This window comes from Pelodiscus sinensis, chromosome 5 (genome assembly GCF_052426305.1).
Source record: "Pelodiscus sinensis isolate ZL-2025 chromosome 5, ASM5242630v1, whole genome shotgun sequence".
NCBI lineage: Eukaryota > Metazoa > Chordata > Testudines > Trionychidae > Pelodiscus > Pelodiscus sinensis.
In genome coordinates this window covers 40,544,508-40,571,357 of record NC_143056.1, presented here as the reverse complement: position 1 = coordinate 40,571,357, position 26,850 = coordinate 40,544,508, and the positions used below count along the sequence as shown (strand labels likewise).

General features: G+C 46.3%; 1 protein-coding gene across 2 annotated transcripts in view; it reads left to right on the top strand.

The window, feature by feature from the left end:
- The window catches only part of NRXN3 (neurexin 3), a 1,560,739-nt gene that overhangs the window by 719,934 nt on the left and 813,955 nt on the right, over window positions 1-26,850 (top strand). For both annotated transcript variants that reach the window (XM_089778404.1, XM_089778402.1), the window contains 4 exons: window positions 162-281; window positions 5,043-5,424; window positions 5,811-6,001; window positions 7,428-7,601. In XM_089778404.1, coding sequence (XP_089634530.1) covers window positions 162-281; window positions 5,043-5,424; window positions 5,811-6,001; window positions 7,428-7,601 — 867 coding nt within the window. The remainder of the gene's footprint in view (window positions 1-161; window positions 282-5,042; window positions 5,425-5,810; window positions 6,002-7,427; window positions 7,602-26,850) is intronic.

Sequence of the window (26,850 nt, the reverse complement as noted above, 5' to 3'; positions counted from 1 at the left end):
TAGAAGCTGGGGTTTGGCTCTGAGCACTGGTCCCTTTGCCAGCTTCTGATTAAACTATAGTCAGTCTCACACCAGGGTGATTTTGGTGACTCTCCTAATCAGGCAGGCACTGCAGTAGAGTAGGGTCGGTCTTTAACTCTTGTACTTATCACTGTCCCCAGGCAAAGGACCTGAAACTCTGTATGCTGGGCAGAAACTGAATGACAACGAGTGGCACACAGTCCGGGTGGTGCGGCGTGGAAAGAGCCTCAAGCTGACTGTCGATGATGATGTAGCTGAGGGTGAGTGCAGTGTACTGGTATCTCTACTGTCTCCCATTGTTCTCCGCTTTCTTTCCTCCATCTTTCTGTGAAGGCTTCTCAACTGAGATCATTGTGTTGAAAAGCCTGTGGGGGAGGTGGGGAGGGGGGGAGAAGGCTTTTTCTCCCTAACCAATTGTAGTGCCAGTGACGCTAGAGTGAACCCTGGGAATTGAGATGCGTCAAGGAGAATTCACAAGGGCTTGAAGTCACCCAAAAAGCAAGAAGGAAGCCATAGAATTGTTAGTGATGGAAGGAATTATCTTAATTGGCTGTTGGTTATGTGCCTGCATTCAGCATGTGAGGAATGAGACCCATATTGCCAATCCTAAGCATTCAAAAATGTTAGGTACTCTCCCCTCGTCCACCCTAAAATTGGCTTAAAATCATGCAATTTAAAAAAAAAACGTTGGGTTCATTGGTCTTGAGGTCTTTGATCTGTTGGGGTTCATTGTTTTCCATCTTTCCCTACAACCATGGGAACTAGAAACATATTTTAACTTTTCTAAAGGAAAACTGAGATTCTCACATAATCACATGCTTCTGGGAGCTGGAGCTTACAGAGAAATACTGTCTATCTTGAGAGGGCGGTGATAGAATCATACGAGTTAGCAACTTGAGAAGAAACAGCATGGAAGCTGCGAATTACGGCAGCATTTGCCCCCTTCCAACTCATCCTGGTCAGTCATGTTCTAGAAGCCTCTCTTCCAAATTCCATGGGGCCTCCCCATAGAAGCTCCTGGGGGATTACTTAAGTGCCTCTTTATAGGCGGGGGCTTCTGGAATCTGAACAGGACCTGGTTGTAAGCAAACTAACAGATAAACACTTCAGCAATAAGATGAGACAAGTGAGAGAGTTTGAAATGACCTTGGGTATTACGTTGGCCTAACAGGTAAGCACAGGAGGAGAGGGGTGTCCAAAGTACTTGATCACGTGTATACTTTAAATCATTGGTGGTAAATATACACTCGATCATGTGGTAAGAAATTAAGAGAGAGCTGTCCAGAAACATGAGTGAGCCCCATCTGTTCCTTGCTAGAACTAGCAAAGGTGCAATCAATATTCCAGTGTGAAAGTTATTCTGCTTAAGAGGCAATTTTTCAGCCTTGGAATGAATTTGTGACTTTGCCTCTGTGCTAGAAAGTAACACAGTTCTCTTGCTTTAGAGGAATTCTGGAAGTGATTTTTAGTAACAGCCACTAGATGGCACTTTGATCATACAGCTCAGGAAAAAAACACAAGGAGTCCAGAGGCATCTTATAAGACTAACAATTTTATTGTGGCATAAGCTTTTGTGAGTTGTTTATGCCATAATACAATTGTTAGTTTATTTCAGCAAAAACAGCAAGGAGTCCAGTGGTACCTTATAGACTAACACTGCTCCAAAAGGTGCACAAAGAAAACTGCCTATTGAAAGCGTATTTTTCATAAAATGCAACTTATAAATAGAAATCATGAAATATTAAAATTGTGTGTATCCATCTCCAAAACATTATGTTAAGAGCATGTTGTTGTTGCAAAGTTAAACACCTGAAAGTTAGGAAATGTCAGAATTATAGTAGTCTGTGCAGCCCTCCCCCTTCCCCCCCGTTCCTATGCATTATGATAGTCTTGAACTACACGATGACATGCTGCTGTTTTCTACAGGGACACCTAAGTAGTGCACAGCATGAAACTGCTATGAGGATGAATCTTGGTTATGTAGAAAAGGAGGCTATTTTATCTAGGTCCCCTGCATTGTTTGTTGCAGAACTTGGGAGACGTGTAGTAACAGAGGGGATGGGTCTCATGAATAAAGCTGTTGAATGCTGCTCTGGTGATTTGGATCCTATTACTGCCTGTACCAGAGAATACATATTCCTGCGCATCCAGAAATATAATTTATGCTATCATGTGCCGAAAGTGTCCATCTGCTTTGTACATTGGACAAAGTCTCAGACACTTCGCCAAAGGATCAATGCCCACAAAACAGATATTAGACAGGATCACAAAGAAAAAACAGTTTCTTGCCATTTCAACCAGAAAAGACACTGTCTCAACGACTTAATTACCTGTATCCTGCTTCAGAAGCCTTTTAAATCTGCACTTGAAAGGGAATCCTCTGAACTGTCATTCATGCGAAAATTCGACACTCTACGCATGGGTCTCAACAAAGACCCCAGTTATCTTACCCATTACAAAGATAGCTTCCCCAATTATCACCTCTAATACCATTAGCTCACAGACATTTACCTTTCCCCACCTCTAATACCATTAGCTCACAGACATTTACCTTCCCCCCCGCCCTGCAACCCCCTTCTGTTCTGAAATTTGATTTGTCCTTTTCATATGTGTTCTTTTTTTTTTAAATTGTATCCTTTGGTATATATGGTTGTGACTATTTTCTTCCACTATTTGATCTGAGGAAGTGGGTCTGGCCCACGAAAGCTCATCATCTAATAAACCATCTTGTTAGTCTTTAAAGTGCTACATAGTCCTGTATTTTGTACCAGAGAGTTCCTCTAGGGGGCATGGGTTTTCAAACTCTGGGTCACAGCTTGCAAAGCAAGCTGCGAGCTGGTTGCTAGATGCTTTGTTTACCTGTGCCTCCGTGGGTATGGGTGATCGCAGCTCCTGTTGGCTGCAGATCACTGTTCCCAGCCAGTGGGATCTGTGGGAAATAGAGCAGATCAGAACACCACTTCCCGCAGCTCTCATTGCCCGGGAACGGCAATCAGAATCCAACGGGAGCTGCGATTGTCTGTACCTGCAGAGTACAGATCTAAGTGTCTCTCAGCCAGTTAGAGGCTTGCCCTTAGAGGCTGCGACCTAGAGTTTGAGAATCCCTGCTCTAGGGATCACTTAAACCAAATTTTAATGGGTGGTCACAGATTATGTGTTTCTCACTTTCCAGGAGCCCAGTATCAGAACCTAGGGCCTGATATGCAGCAATGCTGAGAACTCAAAATGGCAAGTGAAGTCCATTGAAGATGTGCTTGACTATATACAGTGCTAAATAGTGCTAGATATCCAGAAAAATCAAGTCCAAGTCATTTTAAACTGGCTACACCAAACTAATGGTTACACCTGATCATATTCTGTCTCGCAGCTGTCCATCTGTAATGTGGAGATCCTATCACCCTCTCACTTCACAGTAGTCTATGAAGCTCTTGAATAGTATAGAAAATGAGGAAGTATAATCCTTTTGTCTTCAGAGCAGGATTTGAATAGCATGCAGCAAGTAAGCATAAGGGCCACACACTGAGCAGTGAGGAGAAAACAAAATATTGAATAGCTGTTCATTAATTGAGCCCAGTCCATTCCGTGCACTGAATGAGGCATAAAGGTGCTGAGGGGAAATAGTATGTGCATTTTAACACTATCTTTATTTGCATAAGAGAGCTGAATTAAGGTGCACAGGCAAATTTAGTTTCTGCATTTCCTAACTTGTGAGTGATTGGCTTTGCAGCCTTAATGTTCTTTGAACATTGTTTTTGTGCATAATATATAACTAAAATGCCATGTCTGTACTGATATAGAAATACAAGATGTGTGTGTAATTAACTAAATAAGCTTTAAGGTCCTGTAACTAGATACTTTGTTATACTGAAGAATGAAAATTCATCACCAAGCCATGTAGAAAGCAGACCATGCAGTAATTTGATGTTTGAAGTTAACGAGGCTGTCTTATCTGTTGCCTGCTCATGCGTTAACCCCCTACCATGCTGCTGAGCAGAGCTAAGCAACAACCAGAATAACATCAGACAGCGGGAGAGGCCATTTTCCTTGTGTGGAGCAGCAGAGTGAATTTTTTACACATTATCATTTTTATGACTGTCTCCCTGTTTCTCCCTCTCTCTCTCTCTCTCTTTTTAACCTCATTTCATCAATCATCAAACTAGGAACCGAGAAGACTTATTTCAAAAGTGTGTCTGAATTGTTTGCGGGTTTTTCAGCGGGCCTGATCTGGCAAGCTGCTGAGTACCTTCAACTTCAATTGGTTTGGCTTGGAGCTGAGGGCACCTAGCAGTGAGAAGTGATGGGCCATTGGATTGTAAGACCCTGGAGGAGGGATTTTGTCGCCTCTTCAGTGCTGAGCATGCTGTAGGAGCTCAGCAAACAATATGTTTAAGTGACTCCCCTGAAAGCTGAATGAAATCTCATTCTTGCTCCTTCCCTGATTACCACCTTCTTCTATCAGTCCTCCATTTCGTTCTCTCTCTGCATCTGCTGGCTCTCATCACTCTCTGTAAAGGAGTGATAAAGTTTCTGCTTGTTTTAGTAAATGAGGTACCCTTGAACATCTGGCTCTTATGAGTGTGTCTGCCCTGTTTCTGTAGGATGGAGTCTCTGAGATAATGAAGTAGATTCAGCAGGGCTTTCTAGGCTCTATATCAAGCAGTGATGTGAAGATGAGGTTATTTGAGTCATTAGAGTCATTAGGGAAGGACAAACCGTTAGCAACCCAGGCCAGCAGGGACCTACCCTTAGAGAGGAACAGGGAGTTCACTCTCCACAACCCACTCACTTCTCCACTTTTCAGAGTGCCCGTAGGAGTGCTGGTGGCTTTTGTAGTGTGGGAACTTGTCTGATAGGAATTGGACTGAACTCCACCCCAACTCATGTCACGCAGAGGCTGCCTACCAGATGATATCTTTATACTTACTGATTTGGAATCTTGAAGGTGAATTCCTTCTTAGGCTGTTACCAATCCCCTACCATGCTGGGAGTTCTACATCTTTCCTCCTGTTTGTGGCATTCAGGTACAATGGTTGGTGACCACACGCGCTTGGAGTTCCACAACATTGAAACAGGGATCATGACAGAGAAGCGGTACATCTCCGTCATCCCCTCTAGCTTCATCGGCCACCTCCAGAGCCTCATGTTTAATGGGCTGCTCTACATTGACCTATGCAAGAACGGCGACATTGACTATTGTGAGCTGAAAGCACGCTTCGGCCTCCGCAACATCATCGCTGACCCAGTTACCTTCAAGACCAAGAGCAGCTATCTGAGTCTGGCCACCTTGCAGGCCTACACCTCCATGCACCTTTTCTTCCAGTTCAAGACCACCTCTGCCGATGGCTTCATCCTCTTCAACAGCGGTGATGGCAGCGATTTCATTGCAGTGGAGCTAGTCAAAGGGTGAGTGAGTTTTGTGCTGAATTTGCTGAAGGTGAAGCCTGAGTCATGCTGTGGATAGACTTCAAAATGTGCATTCACAGAGAGTCCCCTCTGGCTAGTCAATTTTTGTTCTTTTTTTTTTTTTTTTTTTTTTTTAAACTGAGGCATATGATGGAGAGGTTAAGCAAAAGACTGGGACTCCTCAGTTCCATTCCTGACTGCCATTTACGCATGCTGGGGTGGAATCTCTGATGTGTTACATCTGTCTTATATTTAGATAACATGATCCTATTTCCAAACAAATTCACTGAATTTTGTCTAACAGGCTATTAGCTGTGCTTGGATTAAAACCAACAGTGGCCCTGGACTCTCCAAATGATCTGAGCTGACATATGTGTTGCTTGCAGGTATATACACTATGTGTTTGACCTTGGAAATGGCCCTAACGTCATCAAGGGCAACAGCGATCGACCCCTCAATGACAACCAGTGGCACAACGTGGTCATCACCCGTGACAACAGTAACACCCACAGCTTAAAAGTGGACACTCGGGTTGTTACTCAGGTTATCAACGGTGCCAAAAATCTTGACCTTAAAGGTAAATCTCAGAAGGATGTCAGTGGCCCTTTGGGCCTGCAGGGCGGGAGAGCAGTAGCAGCCAAGAGGAAGCTGCATAATCATGCACAAGGGAAAGGAAGGTCCAGAATGTGTTGTGGGGATGGGGGGGGGGGGGGGTTGAATTTAATTGTGCACTGACTCTGTTGGCATGTTCTCTAAGGCTGTGTCCAGACTCCATGCCTCCGTCGACGGAGGCATGTAGATTAGCCAGATCGGAAGAGGGAAATGAAGCCGCGATTAAAATAATCGCGGCTTCATTTAAATTTAAATGGCTGCCCCGATCTGCCGATCAGCTGTTTGTCGGCAGATCGGGAGAGTCTGGACGCGATGCCCCGACAAAGAAGCCTTTCTTCATCGACACAGGTAAGCCTGGTTTCACGAGGCTTACCTGTGTCGATGAAGAAAGGCTTCTTTGTCGGGGCATCGCGTCCAGACTCTCCCGATCTGCCGACAAACAGCTGATCGGCAGATCGGGGCAGCCATTTAAATTTAAATGAAGCCGCGATTATTTTAATCGCGGCTTCATTTCCCTCTTCCGATCTGGCTAATCTACATGCCTCCGTCGACGGAGGCATGGAGTCTGGACACAGCCTCGGTGTCATAGTTTGCTGTTCTTATTCCTTCAGAGATTGTTTTGTCATGCATGCTCACACTAGTTACTCCTTACACAGTTATCTTTCTTTGGTTAGGACAGGCCGATTCAGCATTCATCTGTTCTAGATCGAATACAGCACTGGCAGATCTAGAAGGGCAGGATGCATAGAGCGGCGAGGAGTCCTGTGGCACCTTATAGACTAACTGAAGTGTTGGAGCGTAAGCCCATGAAAACTTATGCTCCAACACTTCAGTTAGTCTGTAAGGTGCCACAGGACTCCTCGCCGCTTTTGCAGATTCAGACTAACATGGCTACCCCTCTGATACAGGATGCATAGAGTGTCAAGACTGAGAACCACTGTTTATGGGGGAGCACAGGACTGATAATTGGGTGTTATCTAACCATATGGAAATGCATTAGTAAAGTTAGGGTGGGGAGGGCAGGTCACCAGAATCAAAGGGCATTGATAGAATTGGACAAGTTGAACAATATGTGGAGCAGCTGGTTGAGGCTGATGTTCATTTACAGGCTGTGAGGGCCCAGGACAGAAATGGCAAATGAGGCTTTATTTCAGGGTGTGGATATGTTGCCAAGGTTGTGTGAGGATCCATGACAGGAACAGCAGTGGACTCTGTATGTACACTGAGATGGGGTAGCTGAGGCGGGTTCTGGGATCACCATGCACAGCTCCGGCTATGCTGCTTTCTCTAGTAGTGCAGTGCATTTAATGAATACTGGGTAAACGCAAGTCAGGAAGATGTGTTTATTTGACTTCCTTTTGATTTTGTCTTTTTACCCTGTATATCTCCAGGTGATCTCTACATTGCTGGTCTGGCTCAGGGCATGTACAGCAACGTCCCGAAGCTAGTAGCCTCACGCGATGGCTTTCAGGGCTGCTTAGCATCGGTGGACTTGAATGGGCGTCTGCCCGATCTAATCAATGACGCTCTCCACCGCAGTGGGCAGATTGAGCGCGGATGTGAAGGTACAACTCACTTTCAAGGCATTCCCCTTTCAGGCAGCCCCCCTTATATCTTTGCTGCCCCTTGCTCTGCCACTCACCAACTTTACAGGCCATCTCATCAGTTTGCTTTCATTGTGATGTCCTTCACTGCCATCAGCCTGTAACTGCCAGGTTGGCAACCTCCTGTCTGTGTAGTGTCTGAGTTGGGGTGACCAGTGGTGCCAATGGCTCTGTTGTGTAGTTATAGTCCCCTTGGATTGTTTCTTCAGCAATGAAAAGATATTGGGTGTGGTGTGAATAGTAGGCTCCTTGTGTGCTTTTTCTACAGAGCCACTTATTGTAGTATGTCTTGCCTAGCTCTGGAGCAGAGGTTCTCAGCTGTGCTCTGCAGGTCACTAGTTGTCCACAGGGCCTCTCTTGGGACTTCATGAAACTAAACATTTTGAAGACCACATGGTGGCCTGGAGAAAGGGATGAGAGTTTGGGAAGTGAGGACAAGTCAGAGAAAGCATTTCTCTTATGAAGTGGGCTTCATAGGCTATGTCTAGACTGCAAGCCTCTTTCGAAAGAGGCTCTTTCGAAAGATACTTTCGAAAGAGGCTCTTTCGAAAGAGAGCGTCTAGACTGCACGCGGAACTTTCGAAAGAGCAAGCCGCTTTTTCGAAAGAAAGCACCCAGTGAGTCTGGATGCTCTCTTTCAAAGAAGCCCTATTTACATTCAAGAACGCCTTCTTTCGAAAGAAGCACTTTCGAAAGATGGCGTTCTTCCTCGTGAAATGAGGTTTACCGCCGTCAAAAGAAAAGCCGCGTTCTTTCGATTTAATTTCGAAAGAACGCGGCTGCAGTCTAGACGCAGGTGAAGTTTTTTCGGAAAAAGGCTACTTTTCCCGAAAAAAACCCCTGAGTCTGGACACAGCCATAGTGAAAGAGTTGGAGAGTGGCTGAGGGTGCTTTTTGAGGCATCCAGATAAAGTGATTTCTAGCACTTAAATGAATAACTCATTATCCAGGTCACACCTCTAGCAATGAAAAATAAAAAGTCTGATTGTAAGACCAGTAACTTGACCACATGCATGTGGGATAAGGACACCCAAAGCATAGGTCCATACCACTTGAGTTACGTGATAATTTCTGTTGGCTTGTCAGTGGTGTTCTGGCTTATGTCTCCTTTGTAGGCGGGCAGTCACATCCAGAGCAGACTAGTCTCACATGCTGACACACAGTGTGAATTCCTGTACAGGGCTTTAATGCATGTGGATCCCATCTGCTACATGGCCCACATGTAGGGTGAGACCCTTCTATCCACACGCAAGCATGCCAGCTGGTATATTACATTTCCCACCATGCTAATTGCTAACAATTGGCCTCCATCCCCTGGAAATGCCATTCCTTCCCACTAGGGTTGTTGCCTGGCAGTTTTGGAAATTCCAGAGGAGTACTATCTCCTCCAAGCCATCAGGATCTGTGATGCCTCAAAGAAGCAGCTCCACTTGAACCCAAATCCTTCTGACAGCCCCCCCCCCCAGTTGGGTGTTCTGGTTTGCAGGGAGTGTTTGGTCCTAGTCCTGGTGCTGGGTAAAAGTAAATCCTTCAATAACTGGTGGAAGTTATTTGTGTCCTGGGGTGAGAGAAGACCCTTGATATAAACCCTGTTCTCATAGCATAGGTGTGTGGCACATAATAGCTCCCCTCCCCGTACATTTTTAATGGGGCTCATTAATCTGGATATTTCCCCTGGAAGTTGCATTGGGCTCTAAGAGCTTGCAGCTGTGCCTGTTAGGCCTGCAGCCAAGGTGCCAAAAGTGTGAATACACTCTCTCTCATACAGTATTGCTTACAGGGTTCAGGAAAAGTCCCTTTGCCTTTCTCAAAATGCCCCTTTGGATTCTTCCTCACTGTCATCCCGTTGCCAGGAAAACCCTGCTCTCCTCTCAGGGGTTTCTGTTAAGTGTAGTTTTAAAATCTACAGCTTGTGCAGTTGTTGTATGTGGGATTGTTAGTAGCGCTCCTCCTTCAGGTTCCCTTTATTTGCTTTCCCCTTTTGGAGGTCCCTGCTTTAGGCCAGCCCATGCTCCTGACCAAGGCTGGTGACAGACTTCACTGGGCTCTGGGCAAAGATGTGGGGAGCTTGGCTCGGGCCAACCAGACGGGGTGGGGACTCAGGCAGAAGGGGCGGGACTGGGGGGTTAGCTTTCCCCCAGTAGCAGCCCAGAGTCCCAGGCCCTTTCAAATCATCAGGATCCAGGGCAACTGCCCCCTTTGCTCCCCCCGTTGGCAGCCCTGCCCCTGACTGAAGAGGGATGGTGAACACTATCTTCAGAGCCAGCAGTCACTGTTCCTGGCTCAGCAAAGAGGAGTCACTCAAGTGACACGAACTGTTTGCCCTCCCCCAGGAACAGAATCACTACTGGAGCCAATAGAGCTTGAGTCTAAATGAGTGGTTGCCTTTCCTATTCCTGCTGCTCGGGGCAGCTGTGTCATGTCAGGGCTGTAGCTGCCAATACATCTCCCCACCCCTCCTTATTGCTACAACAGCTATTTTCAGCTCACCGGCCATTCCAACAACATAAGCCCAAGCACTGTCCCTTCTAAGTGTGCCAACCTGGCCCTAGAGCTAGTGCTGCCTGAATGCAGGGATCAAGTACAAGGTTCCATGGCTATGCAGCTGGCTAACAAGCCTGGCTCAGAGCTGCCACTCATGGAGCAGCTACTGCCCAGAAAAAGCCCCTCTCTCCCGGCCGTAGCAGCAACCTGTCTCTCCCCTGGCTGAGGCAGGAAGCTGATGAGGCCATGGGAGATGCGTGTGCTCTTCCAGCCCCAGTAGCAGGGCTGGATAAGAAAAGGGGCTTTAGAGGCCGCAGCTCATAAAGCCCCTGTGTTCTAGGCCAGCCCTTCCTGGGGTGGGAGCTAGCTCCTCACACTGCTGTTCCAGTGCCAGAAAGCGCTATCCCTGCAGCTTCCATTGACCAGGAATCACAACCAGTGAGATGTGGGGTCTGCAGGCAAGCAAAGGGCAGCACTGAGCCACCTCTTTTCCCTCCCTCCCCCCCACACCAAACAAGAACTGTCCCAGGTAAGTACCCTATATCTCTATCCCTTACCCCAGCCCTGAACCCCATCCACCACCCTATTTCCCCACACCCAACCCTGAGCCTCCTCCTGCACCCTGACACCTGCCCAGACACTCCCAACCCCACCCCAGCCTCCTGGCCTGAGCCTGCTCCCTCACTCCAAATCCCTTGGCCCCAGCATGGAGCTCTCTCCTGCACCTCAGTCATCTCATCCCCCGCCCCATCTGTCAGCCTGCACAACCAGCCAGAGCCCTCATCCTCCAAACCCTGAGCCTCCTGCCACTCTCTAAACCCCTCGGCTCCACCTCCCTCCCTCCCTCCAAATCATCCATGTGCTGAAAGAATTGTATGTGCACCAGTATGGGGGTGATGTGTCGCACATCCTCTCCATATTGGTGTAGTATTCTGCACATGGACATAAAAAAATAGCAGGAACACTGATCGAGTCACCTGTAGTGATGCTAGCAGGCATATCCTTCCCTGAGTGGCACTGAGGGGAAAATCAAAACCTGGAAAGCAGAAGTGAGAATGGCCACCAATATCTTCATCCCCCCATTCCCACTGCAGGCACGTGAGTTTTCGAGGTTACTCACCTCATCCTCATGGTCATCCCAGCTCAGCCTCCCATAGGAGGTGCTGAACACCGTAAGCTCCCTGCCAGTATGCCCTGGGATACAAACTGCCCAGGAGCCCAGGGGAGCGAGGAGAAACCAGGTTGTTTTTCCTTCCGCTCCACTAATGTCCCAGCAGTCCCCAGGACAATGATGCGCGGTAGCTAGGTATGCACTGCCTCCCTGTATAGTGGTCACATCCCACCTTCCTCTCAATGCTACACTTCCTGCAGAGTACGTCTGGTGCTGTTGTAACAATCTGTTTATGTAATGGCAATGGGTGCAGTGTCACCCTCACCCTGCAAGGCTGAGGACTCAGACAGCCTTTGGGCTCCATGCCACCATTTTAGGCATATAAAAACTTTTGGAATAAACATACTTTTGAGCTAATCTTCAGTGCTGTGTTTTTGATTTTGGGAGGGAAACTAGGGATGGGGGGAGGTAAGTGATGTATCCCTCTGATCAATTCCACTTGAAGAGCCTGTCCCCAAACAGTGAGGAGACAGCACGCAAACCCTCTGGATGGATTTTCAAAGGTGCTCCATGTTGGCCTAACTGCTCCCACGAAGATCTACGGGAGTTTAAGCGTTGATTTCAGTCAGAGCAGATTTATGCTGTTGCTGGGCACAAAGGAGAATCTACCTCTCTGTGTCTAGAGTCTGAGCTTCAGAGCCCAGAATGAGAAGGGTTTCTTCCCCGGTGCATTTCCCCATCCGTATTTCACGCTTTGTCCACCCCTGAAATTATAGGTGCCCAACATCTTCCCTGACACTGCAGGTTGACTCAGGGATCAGCCTTTTTGTTTACCACTTGTTCAGGGGCCTGTCCCATATCACCACTAAATAGGAATTTTATTCCCATGGGGAATGTGGCAGGGAAGGAGTGTGGTTTATTGTACTGGCTCTGCCACTGATTCCCTGGGGATCCTTCAGCAAGTCACTTATCCTCTTCGGAGACGTGATTCTCCTTAACATACTGCGCTAAATCATGTGGAACATTTCAGAGGTGGTTTCATTTCAGTGGAGAATTAGTCCCTTATCTACCTCATTTAGGGGTACTGTAAGGTGCTTTAGAATAGATCAAAATAAATGCCATTTATAGGAAGGCAATGGATTATTTCTGTAGCACCTGAGGGATCCTAAAGCATTCAGAAGCCTATATACAGGAATGACTAATTGAAATGGAGCCACCTCTGGGATAGAATGTCAGGTCTTGAATGTGTATAGAAATGCTATACAACAGTTTAAGACCCGAAGGCAAGAAGAACTATATCTAATTGGCTTTGCAAGGAGGAGTTTGCTATGCAGAAAGAAATTACCCAAGCTGAAATCAGAGCAAATGTAACCCACTGGTCACTTTGTGTTACATATCCCCCTTGGTGTCCAGCTCACAAAGGATATGGGTTTGTTTCAGCCCCAGCTGCACAGCCCAGCTCTTTAGCTGAAGCTGCTCCGCTTACTGCTTTAATCTCGAGAGGGCTCTGGTTCAACGCCAGATTTGTTGGCAGATCCTGCTCTTGTGAAATATCCCAAGAGAGCTTCACATGTGGCCAAGCTTGGGTTCATTGCAACCTAAAGATGGATGCTTCACTGTGAAACAAATAAACAAACAAGAAGGCATACTTGGAAATTCAAATGAGCCTGTGCCGCTAAAGCTTCTGTTTTCCGAGCCCTTTTGCAAAAGACTGAATCTATCCTGTTTACCCAAGATTGCTTGACAGCTGTTCCCTGATCTCATAAAGCTCTGGTCAGTGCTAGGCTGGTAGCTTCTGTTTTCCTGGAAGGTGTTTAGCAAAGCCAATAGCTTTGCTGCACTCTGTTGTGAGGAATCTGTTCCCGGCTGATGTTTAACACACAATCCTCCAGAGAGTAAGGTCCTGCTGTGTCAATTGGTAAGACATGACTGTGCCCCACATGCACTAGGCAAGTCTCATCTTTATCTTTTAAGTTTGCTGGAGGATCTTTGGTGTAGACACTTGGGTGGCAACTACAACAGAAATGATCTTGGCCCAAATTGGGGTTGGGCTAGTAAATTAACACTGTGAGCCACAAAACTTTTTGAAAGGGTTCATCAGATTTAGAAAAAAACAAGGGGAAAGCAAATTCTGCTCTTTTGCTGATTACAAGGGTCTGAACGTTCAGCTCTATAAGGCCTGCCCTACACTAGACCAGGGACGATGGCTTAGGATACGCAACTCCAGCTATGTAAAATGCATAGCTGGTGTTGGCTTGCCCTAAGCCGAGCTTTGGTGGCATCCACACTGCAGGAGGCCGATGGCATATGCTTCTGTCGGCTTCCCTTACTCCTTACCCAAGGAGGAGTGCTCGACGCCGGGGGGACCTGCCCTTAGTGTTCAATTTAGGGATTTATACTAGACCTGCTAAATCAAATGCCGCAAGATCAACCTCTGTAGCATCCATCTTCTGGTAAGTATAGACATGCCCTCAGTGTCTACAAGACAAGTGTATGCTACTACACTTAGGAAGAATGCCTCAAATACAAAATGGGGAATCACTAGCTGGGCAGCAGTACTGCAGAAAAGGATCTAGAGCTTATAAGTGGATCAAAATTGAACCTTCCAGCAACATGATGCAGTTGGAAAAAAAGGCTATTGAAGCATATTTACTGGAGAGTTATATCTGAGGCCATGTCTGCACTAAATGGAAGATCCACGCTGCATAGTTAATCTTTGGAATTCACTGCTGCATGAAGTGCATGAGTCAAACACTGGGACTGGATAATTTATTGACCAATGCATTTTGTGTACAGAGAGGTGTGTGAGCAGAGGATTCGGGAAGGTAATCGAATCTCATGCTTGTAGACTGATCAATGAATCATGTCAAAAAGGATTTCACTCAATATCTCACAACTGATGAGGTGAAGTATGGTCATTCTTCACCTCTCTGTAAAGCATCAGGAATTGGCCCCATTGGGTGGAGGCTAATGGATGCAACAGTAGTTTGATGCGGCTTTGCAACCCCTCTGTACTGTATAACACTGCATGCTGCCGGCACCATGAAAACTGATTTCACAAATTCCTCCGGAGAGCTTGCCTGTTGGATCAAGTAGGAAGAAGATGAGAAGCTGGGCAGCAGGAGAATCCTCATTTGTTCTACACAAATGACTGTTTATGGGACTAAGTGGTAAAGGTAAAGGCCTGGAGAAATTAGTTAAGCTGTCCCTCTTCATTTGAAAGACCTTTGGAAATTTTATGGGTCTATGTAATGGAGGTGCTCTGAAGGAGAAAAACAGCTGAGTGCCTTGTAAGGGGAGGTAATTGCCATCTTGAGTCTTTCATGGACTGTGGCTTGTAAAACGATAGCAAAGGTTCAAGATGTTAAACTTTATAGGAACTGCAGGACCTGCATGTGCTCCTATTGCCAATTCCAATTTACAGAGCAGTAAATGTAAAAAGAGAAGGGAAAAAATAACACCTGCCAAGATCCAGTACCAGCTCTTAAGTAGTAGCTCTTACTAAGAACAATAAGCCACAAAGGTGAGTGCATACTTCTTATCCCATGACAAGGGCCTGTGTTTTACCAAATGTTCTTGCCACAGTGATGGGTAATAGAAATGTGTAACTTGGGATTCAGGAGCTTCTCCCTGCCCCCATCCTCACTCCTTTTCCAAGCTGAAAGAGAAAACTTCAAATCAGAGCTTGAAATATCAAAGATCAGTGTGGCTGCTCTGTAACATGGGCCCTCCCTATCACCGGGGAGAACTTGTTGGTGTCCATGAGTGCTGCCTTTGAGGGAGGGGGTGTTTCTTTGTGCTCCTTTTTCTGAGGAAAGCTTGGTCCTAGTTTGATCCTGGTAACATCACAGTTTTCTGTGTGTCATGTACACTGCTGAGACTGCCAAGGAATAAATGGGCCATGGAAACCAAATTGCCCTCTTTTTCTCAAGCTTGTGTGGGTTTCTTTCCAAGTCGGGTGAAGCACCTGGTCAGGAGGCAGCATGTGAGGGAAGCTTCCGCTGTCACTTCCCACCGGGTGCCAGGCCCTATTCAGGGGATGAAGAGTCTCTGTTGAGAGCACTGTCAATCCCTCCTTGTTCATCTGCCCTACATTCATTTGAAACAAGAAGCCAATGGGAAGCTGGAAAGCAGCTTTGTGTTTTCACCTGATTCTGGTGTGGCAGGGCAATAAGTATAGTCCTTGCTCACATGCTAAAAGTCCAATAGATTTTTGATTCAAATGGATTCTCAGTATTTCTTAATTGGGAGGAGGGGGAAGGTGGCTCCTGAAATGATCAGTAAACACACCAGGGAGGAAGCTGGAGGTTCTTTTGTGTACCTGGTAGTACAACTTGGGATGCTGCTGTTCTGTTCTTGGTTTTGTGTGTGTGTGCATGCGTGCATGAGAGAGAGAGAGAGAGAGAGAGAGCGAGAGAGAAATCTGATTTCCCCTATCATTTGTGCTTTGCATCTGATACAAAACCAGACAGCATTCTGGTGGTGATAGATTATGGCAACAGTGGCTGCCTGTTTCCCTCTACTCCCCCTGTGTCAGTGTTGTGTGCAGTGTAGTGAACCTCTCGTGTGTATTAAGTCTACCTGAGGGCTGTGTTGGTTATACCAATTGTTTTTTGTTTATTTTCAGTGATGTTGTTCTGGTTTATCTGCCTTTTTACTAACCTCTGTGTTTTTTGTTTTGTTTTGTTTTTTTGCTTTTTCTGTTCTTTTGCTAACAAAGTTGAGTTGACCAAAGCTGACCTGCAAGGTAGAGAAGGTTCTTGTTCCCATTATCGGTTTGGACTGAAAGATGCCTTTTGTATAACCTCTAGTGCCTTCAACATGGATGCAATCACACCTCTGAGACAATAAGAAGAGGGCTGTCACTCAGTCCTGCTGGGAATGAGGGTGGGATTGGGGAAGAATTCAGAGTAACAATTAGGTTGTTGTCAGTGGCTCAAGAGGTTTGAATGTATCACAGACTGTGAGTATCCATAATTGCTCAGGTTGATTTCCTGAAATGGTTAATAATTGTTCAGGATGAAATGCTGCCACTGAACAGCTGGTTAGTAAAACACAGATGGCCATTAGTGTTTTACAGGACAGAAGGGCCAACTTGGATTCTTAATTTCAGTGCCACTTAGGGAGGAGAAGAGATAGTGAAGACCATGTTAATGATCTAGTCTTTGAAAAACAGAGAGACATTTCTAGTTATAATTGGTTTGGAAAAAAGTCTTTGAATTGCAATTTATAAAACTCGCTATTAGCAACAAATAAAATCACTGAGTGCTATACAGCATTTTACAAACATTAATTAAACAAACATGTACATATTGGCAGAAATTAGCGCTCATGAATCTTAGGTTGAGTCCAATCATTTTTTACTTATTAGAAACCTTGAATTGGATGGTTTGTCAATAAGTATCACAAAGTATTTAGGACCATTTCCTACTGTTAATCCATGCATGAAACTCCCATTGATATGTGATATTATTTAGGGCTTTAAGCGTTTAATAAAAATAATTATGACTAATCAAATGATTAATCACACTGGTAATAGAATACCATTTATTTACATATTTTGAATGTTTTTCTACGTTTTCCAATATATTGATTTCAATTATAACACAATGCAAAATATACAGTGTTCACTTTGTTTATTGCTCTTACAAATATTTGCACTGCATAAAACAAAAGAAATAGTATTTTTCCATTTTCCCATTACAAGTACTGTAGTGCAATCTCTTTATCATGAAAGTTGAATTTACAAATGTAGAATTATATAAAAATATGCAATAAAAAATGGAACAGTGTAAAACTTTAGCGCACATGAGTCCACTCAGTCCTGCTTCTTGTTCAGCCAGTCATATAGACAAACAAGTTTATTTATATTGTCAGGAGATAATGCTGTCTACTTCTTGTTTACAGTGTCACCTGAAAGTGAAAATAGGTATTCGCATAGCACTGGTGTAGCTTGTGTCACAAGATATTTACATTCCTCATGCTTGAAAGATTCATATATCCCTTTATGCTCCAACCATCGTGTCAGGGGACATGAGTCCTGATGATGACAGATTCTGCTCAATAACAGTTCAAAGTAGAGTGGATTGATGAATGTCCATTTTTACCCTCTGAGTCAGATGCCACCAGAAGAAGGTTGATTTTCTTTTTTGGTGGTTCAGTTTCTAGTGGTTCAGGTATACACATGATAGTGTTGCTCTTTGAAGACTTCTGAAAGTAAGACTTCCTTTGAAGTAGGAATAAGAGCCTCCAGAAAAGGGCGCTTTTTCCGGAGGATCGGGGCCAGTGTAGACGCTCTTATCCAGCTTTTCTAAAAGCCGGAAAAATGCGGCGGACAATTTTATTTAAATGCCGCGGGGGACATTTAAATCCCCCGCGGATTTCCCTACTACGATAGCTCAAATTAACATGCCCCTTCCGGAAAAGGGGTCAGTGTAGACGTAGCCACAACGTGTTCAGGTCCTTGTTTGAGACTGCTGTAATATGAAATATATGGCAGGCTGCACGTGAAACAGAGCAGGAGATATACAATTGTCTTCCAGGAGATCAGACACAAATTTAATTGAGGCATTACTGTTTTAACAAGCATCATCAGCATGGAAGTATGTCCTCTGGAATGGTGGCCAAAGCACAAAGAACATCAGGCCTGCCAGTGGGGGGCAGAGGGATGGGGCAGGGAAGGCAAAGGGGGCAGCGGTGATTCAAGAGGGCCTGGGCTCCTGGCCACCACTACTTCTGCAAGCGTGATGGCTGAAGCCTAGGCCTTTTAAATCACTGCTGGAACATTGTGTGGCATGCTCTGGGGCAGCTCAGAGAGCTGTCTGGGGTGTGGGGTCTGGACACATTGCTGTCTGGACAGTACTGAAGGCTGGCTGCCTCCAACCCTGCCCCTTCCACCTGAGGCCTCGCCCCTTCTGTGAGCACGGAGCCAGTCCCTCCTCCCACACACACACACTTTGCCCAGGGGCCCATCAAGTCTGCCAGTCCCTCTGGAGGCATAAGAATGTTCAACTCATCTGGAACGTAAGTGCCTTGCTGTGCTGGCTGCAAAAGTGCCATGCCTGTTATACCTTGCAGGTGACATTGTAAATAAGAAGCAGGCATCATGTTTGGCTGAACAAGAAGTAGCACTTAGAAGACTTGTTGTCCCTAAAATAAGTTTTTTTTGTTTGTTTTTGAGTGCAGTTATGTAACAAAATCTACATTTGCAAGTTGGCTTCTGTGATAAAGACATTGCACTACAGTATGTTTACAAGGTACAGTACATTAAAATGTTTATTTTTACACTGCAAATATTTGTAATAAAAATAATCTAAAGTGAGCACTGTACACTTTGTATTTTGTGTCATAATTGAAATCAATATATTTGGAAATGTGGAAAAACATCAAAAATATCCCCTGGGCAAGGTGGGGAAATGGGGGACTGGCTCTGCACTCCCACAAGGGACAGGTCCTCAGGTGGAAGGGGTGGAGCAGAAGCAACCTGCCCTCCACAGCACCAGAGCACAGTGTGCTCCCTCCCCCTTCCAGCGTTCAGAGCCACATGGAGAGTGCAGAATGGCGCTACAGTGGCTGGAGCCCCAGGCCCCTCTAAATCCCTGGGCCCTGGGGTAACTGCCCCTTTTGCCCCCACTTCCTCTCATTGGTGGGCCTGCCCTTTGGCAATGAGCAAGCAAAGGATAGGGAAATGTGGAAGGCCCCTAAAAATGGGATAGATCTCCTGGCTCACTGGGAGAGGTGCAGAGTTCTAAAAATTAAAAGGAACCCTGCAGGATCTATGTCAAAGGTGTGTAGTGCAGAACCCTGAAGCCACAATCGATAGCAGTTCAAAAATGCTGTGTCTGGACTGCTAACTAAACCCAGGCTTTGTCTGTGGGGTGGTGGGAAAGGGCCTTTCACACCATCCTAAATAGAAGCAAGATTAGTTGGGGGGATTAGTTGATGGGCTAGTTGAGGATAGCCCAGGCAATTTGTACAGTTGAAGTGCTTAGTCTCATAGGCTGTGTCTAGACTATGTGGCTCCATCGACAGAGCCATGTAGATTAGGGTTAAATAATCGCCGCTTCATTTAAATTTAAATGGTTGCTGCGCTGAGCCGACAAACAGCTGAACAGCGCGCTAGTCTTGACGCTCTGCGGTCGACATCAAAGCCCTTTTTCGACCGCCCCGTTATTCTTCGTGGGATGAGGCTTACCGGGGCAATCGACAAAGGGCTTTGATGTCGACCGCGGAGCATCCAGACTAGTGTGCTGAGCCAACAAACAGCTGATCAGCTGTTTGTCGGCTCAGTGCAGCAGCCATTTAAATTTAAATGAAGTGACAATTATTTAAATCGCCGCTTCATTTCCCTTTGCCCAATAAACAAATCTACATGGCTCCGTCGACGGAGCCATGTAGTCTAGACATACCCATAGAGGCTGAGATTAGAGAGTGTCAAATGCCAACCCCCACCTTCAGCACCCTGTGCAGCTGATGTCTGAAGTGTGTTTTCATGGAAGTGGAGTAGGGAAGGGGACAGATGGAAATGTGAGGAGCAGAGGGGGAGCTCAGGAATACATGGGAGCATAGTTCGCTTCAGAGCAAAGCTGCTCTGTGGCCTCCACTGAAATACAGTTGGGAGGGCTGGGAGGTTTGCAAGCTCCTGTGGACTTTGCCACATCATATGCATAATTGCATCTGGGTCTCAATCTCTTTTACCTTCTAGTTATTCTGCCAATAGTTCCTTGAGCCTGTTCAGGCTGCAGGTTCTATTCACCTGTTAGGTGTGTGTGACATGGGAGTTCTGAGCATGGGAGTTTCCTGTAGCCAAAGTGATTCCCAAATAATGCATCAGCTCATGTTGGTTTCTAGCCTCTGCAGAGGATGACTGTCAGTGCCCTAGAATTAAAGAGCTTTGAGTAGTGATGCAGACTCACTGCATGTTGGGCTCAGAATTAAGGATAGGCCTTAAGCCTCCCATTCCTGTCCCCTGACATAGGGACATTTGTCCTTCAGACGTGGAACACTGAACATGCTGAAGCTTAACAGGAAGGGGTATGTCAACTGTATGATGCAGTTTTTCAGTTTCAGGAAACCAACCTTTGCTCTATTAGTTTGGATACCCCAGAACACTTGTGAACAGAACAATGTCATAAGAGCGGGTGGCTCTGTTTCTAAGCTGCTTTGATTTGGGGTGGAGTGGAGGAAACCAATTAACTATACTTTTGTTGTTCACACTCAGCACTTTCAGTCTTTTCTTTTCCTTCCCTTCCTTATTTTGCTCTGAATTTCCGTGTCTGATTAATATGGTTCATTTCCAGCATCCCGCCCTCTACCTCCCCCCACCATCTAACATATTCCCTGTTATGCAATTCAGTTTTTGTTGCGCAGCCATTTTCATTCCCATTCTCTCAGGGCTCGATCCCCCTCACAGCCTCTTCTGGATGCAGAGAGAGGGAGGAGCAGGGCTGTATGTACTAGGATCTCTGCATTAAACCTATAAAGTGGGTATAGAGGCATTCAACATGGGGCACTATTGCTGCTAATTCCCTTTTGCCACTAAGTGGAATGTGTTTTCTGGGTGATTTGTGATAACAGGGGTATTCAACTGAGCTTGTCCTACTCCTTTAAATTCCATGGCCACGCCACATGCTGAGAGCAGAATTTTCAGCAAGACTCAGTGACCACAGTGGGGATCAGGTGTGGAGAGGACACCGTTTCCATTCCGGCACCTAACTATAGGGCCAGGTGTTCCAAAGAGCTCAGCCTGCTGGTGACCAAGTCCTTGAGAACAGCAGCTGCTGGGTGCTGAGCACTTCTGAAAACCTGGCTCTTTTGGTAGGTGCTCAAATGGAAGCTGAAATCTTTACAAAAAATCCTCGGCCAGTTGTGGGAACTGAACACTTTTGAAAATCTGGCCCTAGGTTTTTGTGGTTTGGTTTCAGCCTGCTTGGCTAAAATCGTAATGTGGGATTCCTGGTTTATTCTGTTTGTGATTGCAGGCAAAGGACCTGATTGTGTTTGCCTAGTGTAATTGCTTACACTTGTGCAAGTGGGTATAGAATATGACTTGTTATCTGAAAGTGTTTTACACAGGAGTGACACAGGAAAGGGCAGAGGATAATCAAGCCCCAAGTTCTCTCTCTTTATACATCAAAAGGATTTTTTTTTTTACTAATGTCACAGAAGATTAAAAAACTAAGCTTGGTTCTTTCAGTCTGCTCCTTAATTCCCAGAACGAGTGAGCCTTGGTTTGAATTGGCCTAATGTAGCTGAAGCTTGAGGCAGCATCCCCTCCCACTGTGATATTGGCCCTAGTATTGGCAGGGGCCATCCTTCCAGTCAGCCCCTGAGCAGAGTCCAAGACATAGACCAGTGTTAGTAAACTAAGATGCAAAGAGAAGCAGGGGCAGACTTGTTGATAGTTCATGTCTAAGGGAGTGCACATGACCATTCTACTTCAGGTGCATGGGCACCCCATGCACTGTTGTTGGACTTTTTCCCCCTCCATGGTACACATCGGAGTGGTGCCCCTCTGCTTCCCCCGTGCTGGTATGAAGGGTGGAGCCACCAACAAACCTCCTCAGTTCCTTCCTACCCCCGTAATGGTGGTTGGAGCATCTTATCTTTTTCCTTATATTGGAATAGATTTCATAGTCATTTAGACTGACTTAGTAGTTTATGGTGAGTTTCTGATAGTTTTGTGTTTGTTTTAACACTGCGGCTCCTGTTCTGGGTACCATTACTGGTGCAACCCTCAGTCACTGAGATTCAAACCCTACCACTTCTGCAAGAAACTGATGTCAGAAAGTGACCCTTCCTCTCCCCTTCCACAGTTGCCTGAAGTATCTCAGGGAGTCGCATAAGGGCTCAGTATCAGATTTGCAGGGTCTTTAAACCTAGAAGGAAGGAAGACAGAGCAGCCAGGCTTAAATTGCTCCTGACGGAGGCAGCTCTGCACCCACCATCTGAGTCCTCCTGCTCAAAACAGCTGCCAAGTGCTTCAGCTTCAGTGATCAGCATGCTGCATATGTTGGCTGATTGCCTCCTCCTGTGTTAAGGAAAGAAACATTGTAAAGTGGCCTCTGAGGTCACTGAAGTCTGGCAGGCATGTGGACAGTGAAAAAGTGCATTTAAAGCTGAGGCGCTCCACATGGCAGTCATCTGCGGCACTAGCATAGGCACCATTGGGCTGTCCGCTCTGGAGACTTAAGGTGCAGCTAGGGACTTATTGAGTCTCTCAGTAACAGAGTCATCAGTGTACGGGAGCCCTCTCAACTGATACTGATGACCACCAATCAAACTGTGCCAGCCACTACAATATAGCAACCCACACAAGTGCCTTGTGTGGTGCCACTGAGAAGGAAGCCTGCCATGTGCTGTCTGGTATTGTTGTCTGGGGGCTCCAGACACTGATCTCTTGTACCAACAGTGTCAGCCCACCCACTGCTCAGAAGACGCTGATTCATCTTAGTACCTGGAGGTTGGTTCATACATCTCGCAGCTACATCACCTGAGGATCAGCTCTGGCGTTTCAAAGGGGCAGCTGCCGTGGAGCCTGGGGTCAGCTGGGGACTCCCTGCTGATCCTGGGCTGCCCGCAGCAGCAGAACCCGGGAGCATCTGGACACTCTCCAACTGACCCTGGGTTCTGGGGAAATGCCACGCAGAGCCCAGAATCAGCTGAGGAGTACCCAGCTGACCCAAGGCTCCACTGCTGCCCTTTTGAAATGTACGGAGGCTGATCCAGAGATCAGCTGTGCGGTGGCTGCCTCTTTGAAATGCCGCTGCCACATTGAAGTACCCCTTCACTTCCCCTTTGCTGCCTCTATTTCACAGTCGACTAGTCTTTAACTTCCCTAGTTTATAGTCAATGTGGGATTTAACTCTTTATATATGTGCCAGAGATCTGTTAAGCCTTTCTTCTCTATATCAAAAGAAGAAGCCTACAAATACTTATAGAACATAGCTGTATTGTCTCTGTGAACAAGCAAAGAAGGGTCCAATCGACTCTGCTGTGCCAAGAAGCAACCAGGCTGTGGGACTTGTGCATTGCCAATTCAGTCAGCCTCAAAGTCTCACCTTCTGGGCGTGAAGAGCAATCTGGAAGACCAGTTAAGCAGATTGTTGACTAGTTATCACAAGCAGTCTGTCCATCTGCAAAGTCAATTTTCTGGCTCTGGGGGATGCCCCGTATAGATCTCTGTGCATCAGGAGATGTCACTGGTTTTGTTCTCAACAAGGTCAGAGCCTGGGTCCCTCAAGGATTCTTTCCTGTTGCCCTGGACAAACATGCTCCTCTACCAGTTAACTCCAGTCTCACTCATAACAAGAGCAGTGTTGAAAATCAGACAGGATTATGCTTAGGTCATGCTTATAGCTTCAGCATGTCTTCAGCAACACTGGTTATCAACTCTGCTGTCCCTTTTGGTCAAAGCTCTGCCGACTTTCCCACCAGATCCGGGCCTGATCTCTCAGGATTATGATTGCCTCCTTCACCCCAACCTTCAGGCCCTTCTGGGTGCTTCATGTGTAACTTTCCAGGAATAGGATTTTTTAAGGGGGTTCACGGTGTGGTATTTAAATACAGGCAGTCCCCGGGTTACGTACAAGATAGGGACTGTAGGTTTGTTCTTAAGTTGAATCTGTATGTAAGTCGGAACTGGCGTCCAGATTCAGCCACTGCTGAAACTGACCGCCAGTTCTGACTTACATACAGATTCAGCTTAAGAACCCCAAGCGTCCCCAAGTCAGCTGCTGCTGAAACTGATCAGCGGCTGATTCCAGGAAGCCCGGGGCAGAGCAACTCTGCCTCGGGCTTCCTGTAGTCAGCGCTGGTCAGTTTCAGCAGCGGCTGACTTGGGGACGCCTGGGGCAGAGCAGCTGGGGTGCTGCTGGGTTGCTCCAGTAGCACCGCTCCTCGGCGCTACTGGACCAACCCAGCAGCACCCCAACTGCTCTGCCCCAGGCGTCCTGATTCAGCCGCTGCTGAAACTGACCAGCAGCGGCTGAATCAGGACGCCTGGGACAGAGCAGCTGGGGTGCTGCCGGGTTGGTCCAGTAGTGCCCAGAGCGGCGCTGCGGGACCAACCGGCAACGCCCCAGCTGCTCTGCCCCAGGGTCCACAACAAAAGCCTGGTCTGCTGGGGGGGGGGCACACTAGCTGCGCCCCCCCCCCAGCAGACCAGGGACACGGGGAGCAAAGCCGCAGCGGCAGCGGGGTGCCGCGCCTCTGAGGCTTTGCTCTGGCAAAGCCTTAGAGGTGTGGGACCCCACCGCGGCTGCGGCTTTGCTCCCGGTGCCCCTGGTCTGCTGGAGACGGTCCCCAGCAGACAAGGGGCACCGGGAGCAGCTTTTCTCGCCCCAGAGGTCGAGGTGGCGGGACCGCTGCCTGCGAGCTCCGGGGTGAGAGAGCCCCGTTCGTAAGTGCGGATCCGACATAAGTCGGATCTGCGTAAGTCGGGGACTGCCTGTAGTAGAAAATCATCCAATAGGTACACTTAGCTGGCAAAGTTCAAGAGATTCTCCATTGGTTCCCAGCAGAAGGGGGTTTCTCTGATCCGGTCTCCACTATATCATATTCTCTTTTCCCTAAAACAACAAGGTCTAGCTATTAGTTCCATCAAGATTCATCTAGTAGCTCTTTTGGCTTTCCACATTTCAATTGATAGTCTTTAGCGGGTTTTCAGTCTTGTGTTAATAAAGTTTATTTGAAAGGCTGTACCTTCAGGCAGAGGATCAGTTTTCCCCTGGGACTTGAACTTGGTGTTGTCAAAATTAATGGTTCCTTTCTTTGAATCTTTAGCTACCTGTTCTTTTTTTCATCTCTTTCTGAAGCTAGGCTTTTTGGTGGTAGTCACTGCTGCCAGGAGAGTAGTGAATTGTATGCCTTAATGTCTGCTCTTCCATACATAGTCTTCCAAAAAAACAAAGTTTATCTTGATCCATCTCCAAAGTTTCTTACAAAAGGGGTTTTCACTTTCATATCAATCAAGCACTATACCTGAATTCTTTCTTCCTGAAGATTCATAAAGATGAGGAGATACAATACATTATAGATGTCCGGTTAGCATTCTACTCGGACTGGCTTCTACAGTTTAGATCATCCTCACAATTGCTTTTAGTGGTTGTAGATGAGATGAAAAATCTGTCTCTTCTTACAGGATATCATCTTTAATATCGCCCTGTATACCCATGTGTTTTGACTTGGCTGTGTACCTGTATCAAGCAGAGTATTAGTGCATTCAATGAGATCATTTACAGCTTCTTTAGCTGAAGTGCTTATTATCCTAAACCTAGACATTTGTGAAGCCGTAGCATGGTCTTCAGTGCATACCTTTTCATCACAGTATGCTATCTCTCTGCCATCTGGAGATGAGGCCAGACTCATGTGTGTGGTCCTCATTTAGGTAGACTCTGATCCCAGCTCCAAATTGAACTGTTTGTGAATCCCCCCAAATGGAATGGATGAGTGCAATCATTTGAAGAAATAGTTGTGAACCTGCTCTGTAATTGCTTGTACTTTGAAATGTCCATTCCACAGCTCACTAATCTTCCCCTTGTGATCAGTGTCTCTCTGGTAAGAAGGAACTGAAGGCAGTCCAGTAGTGCACCATCCTATATACCACCATACAGTAGCCTACGGCAGCAGAATGTGAATGCGCCAAACTGTCAGGTACCACTAAGAGAAAAATCTCTGACATGCAGTTTTGGAATGGATTAGTACTGTTTCTTTAATAAGAGCTGAGGTCTGAAGGCTATTAAATTTAGCTCCTCCTGGCATTAGCAAGATGGACTTGCTTTTTTGCTTCCAGTCCAGTTACAGGATTTTTTTCTTTGCCTCGAAGCTCCCATCGAAGTCGGTGGAGGGGTGGCTTCTGACATGGGTAATTTCTTCGTCCCTTTCTAACTCTTTGAAAGTTCAAGGGAACGAGATCTGAATATCAGTGCGTTTTTAGAAGAGGGTGGAAATGGCCATCCCTGTAAGTTTTCTCAGCATCCAGATTGTGTTTTAGCCCATCATTGCAAAGAAAACAACATAGTCAAAAATAGCTCAACTGTGTTGAAATGACTGGATTTTCAGTACACGAAAGGAGGTGTAACATGCAGGATCAGAGCAGTTTGTATAGCTTCACAGTCTGTTCCAAGCATGAGCAAAGCACATAAGAGGTTTATCATCTCTTAGGTAACTCATGGGTGACATCTTTCATTTTCATACTGCCTTTCATCCCAAAAGGAAATGACACAGCAGAAATTGCTTCATGTGCTAGAGAAATGCACCTGTCTCTGGGATGGGACATGGTAGCTTTAACAGTGTACAGAAACATGGGCAGACACTGTAGATCAAGAGGGCGGAGAAAAAAATCATTGAAATTTTGTGAGGAAAGAAAGGCAGAAAGAAATTGCCCAAAGCGGCAATTGGCCAGGAGTGCTGGGCTTGTAGCCTCAGGCAGTGACTTTCTTTTATAATGGAAGGATGGAGGAGAGAGATGACAAGAAAAAAAATCTAGCTGCCCACCTATCCCCCATGAGAAATAGAAACTGATTCTCTGCTGTAAGAAGAGAGGCCCATAATGAAGCTAGTTGCAGCTCACTGAGCTTGCATCACTTGGTAAATTAGAGCTGCAAGTGAGTAGTC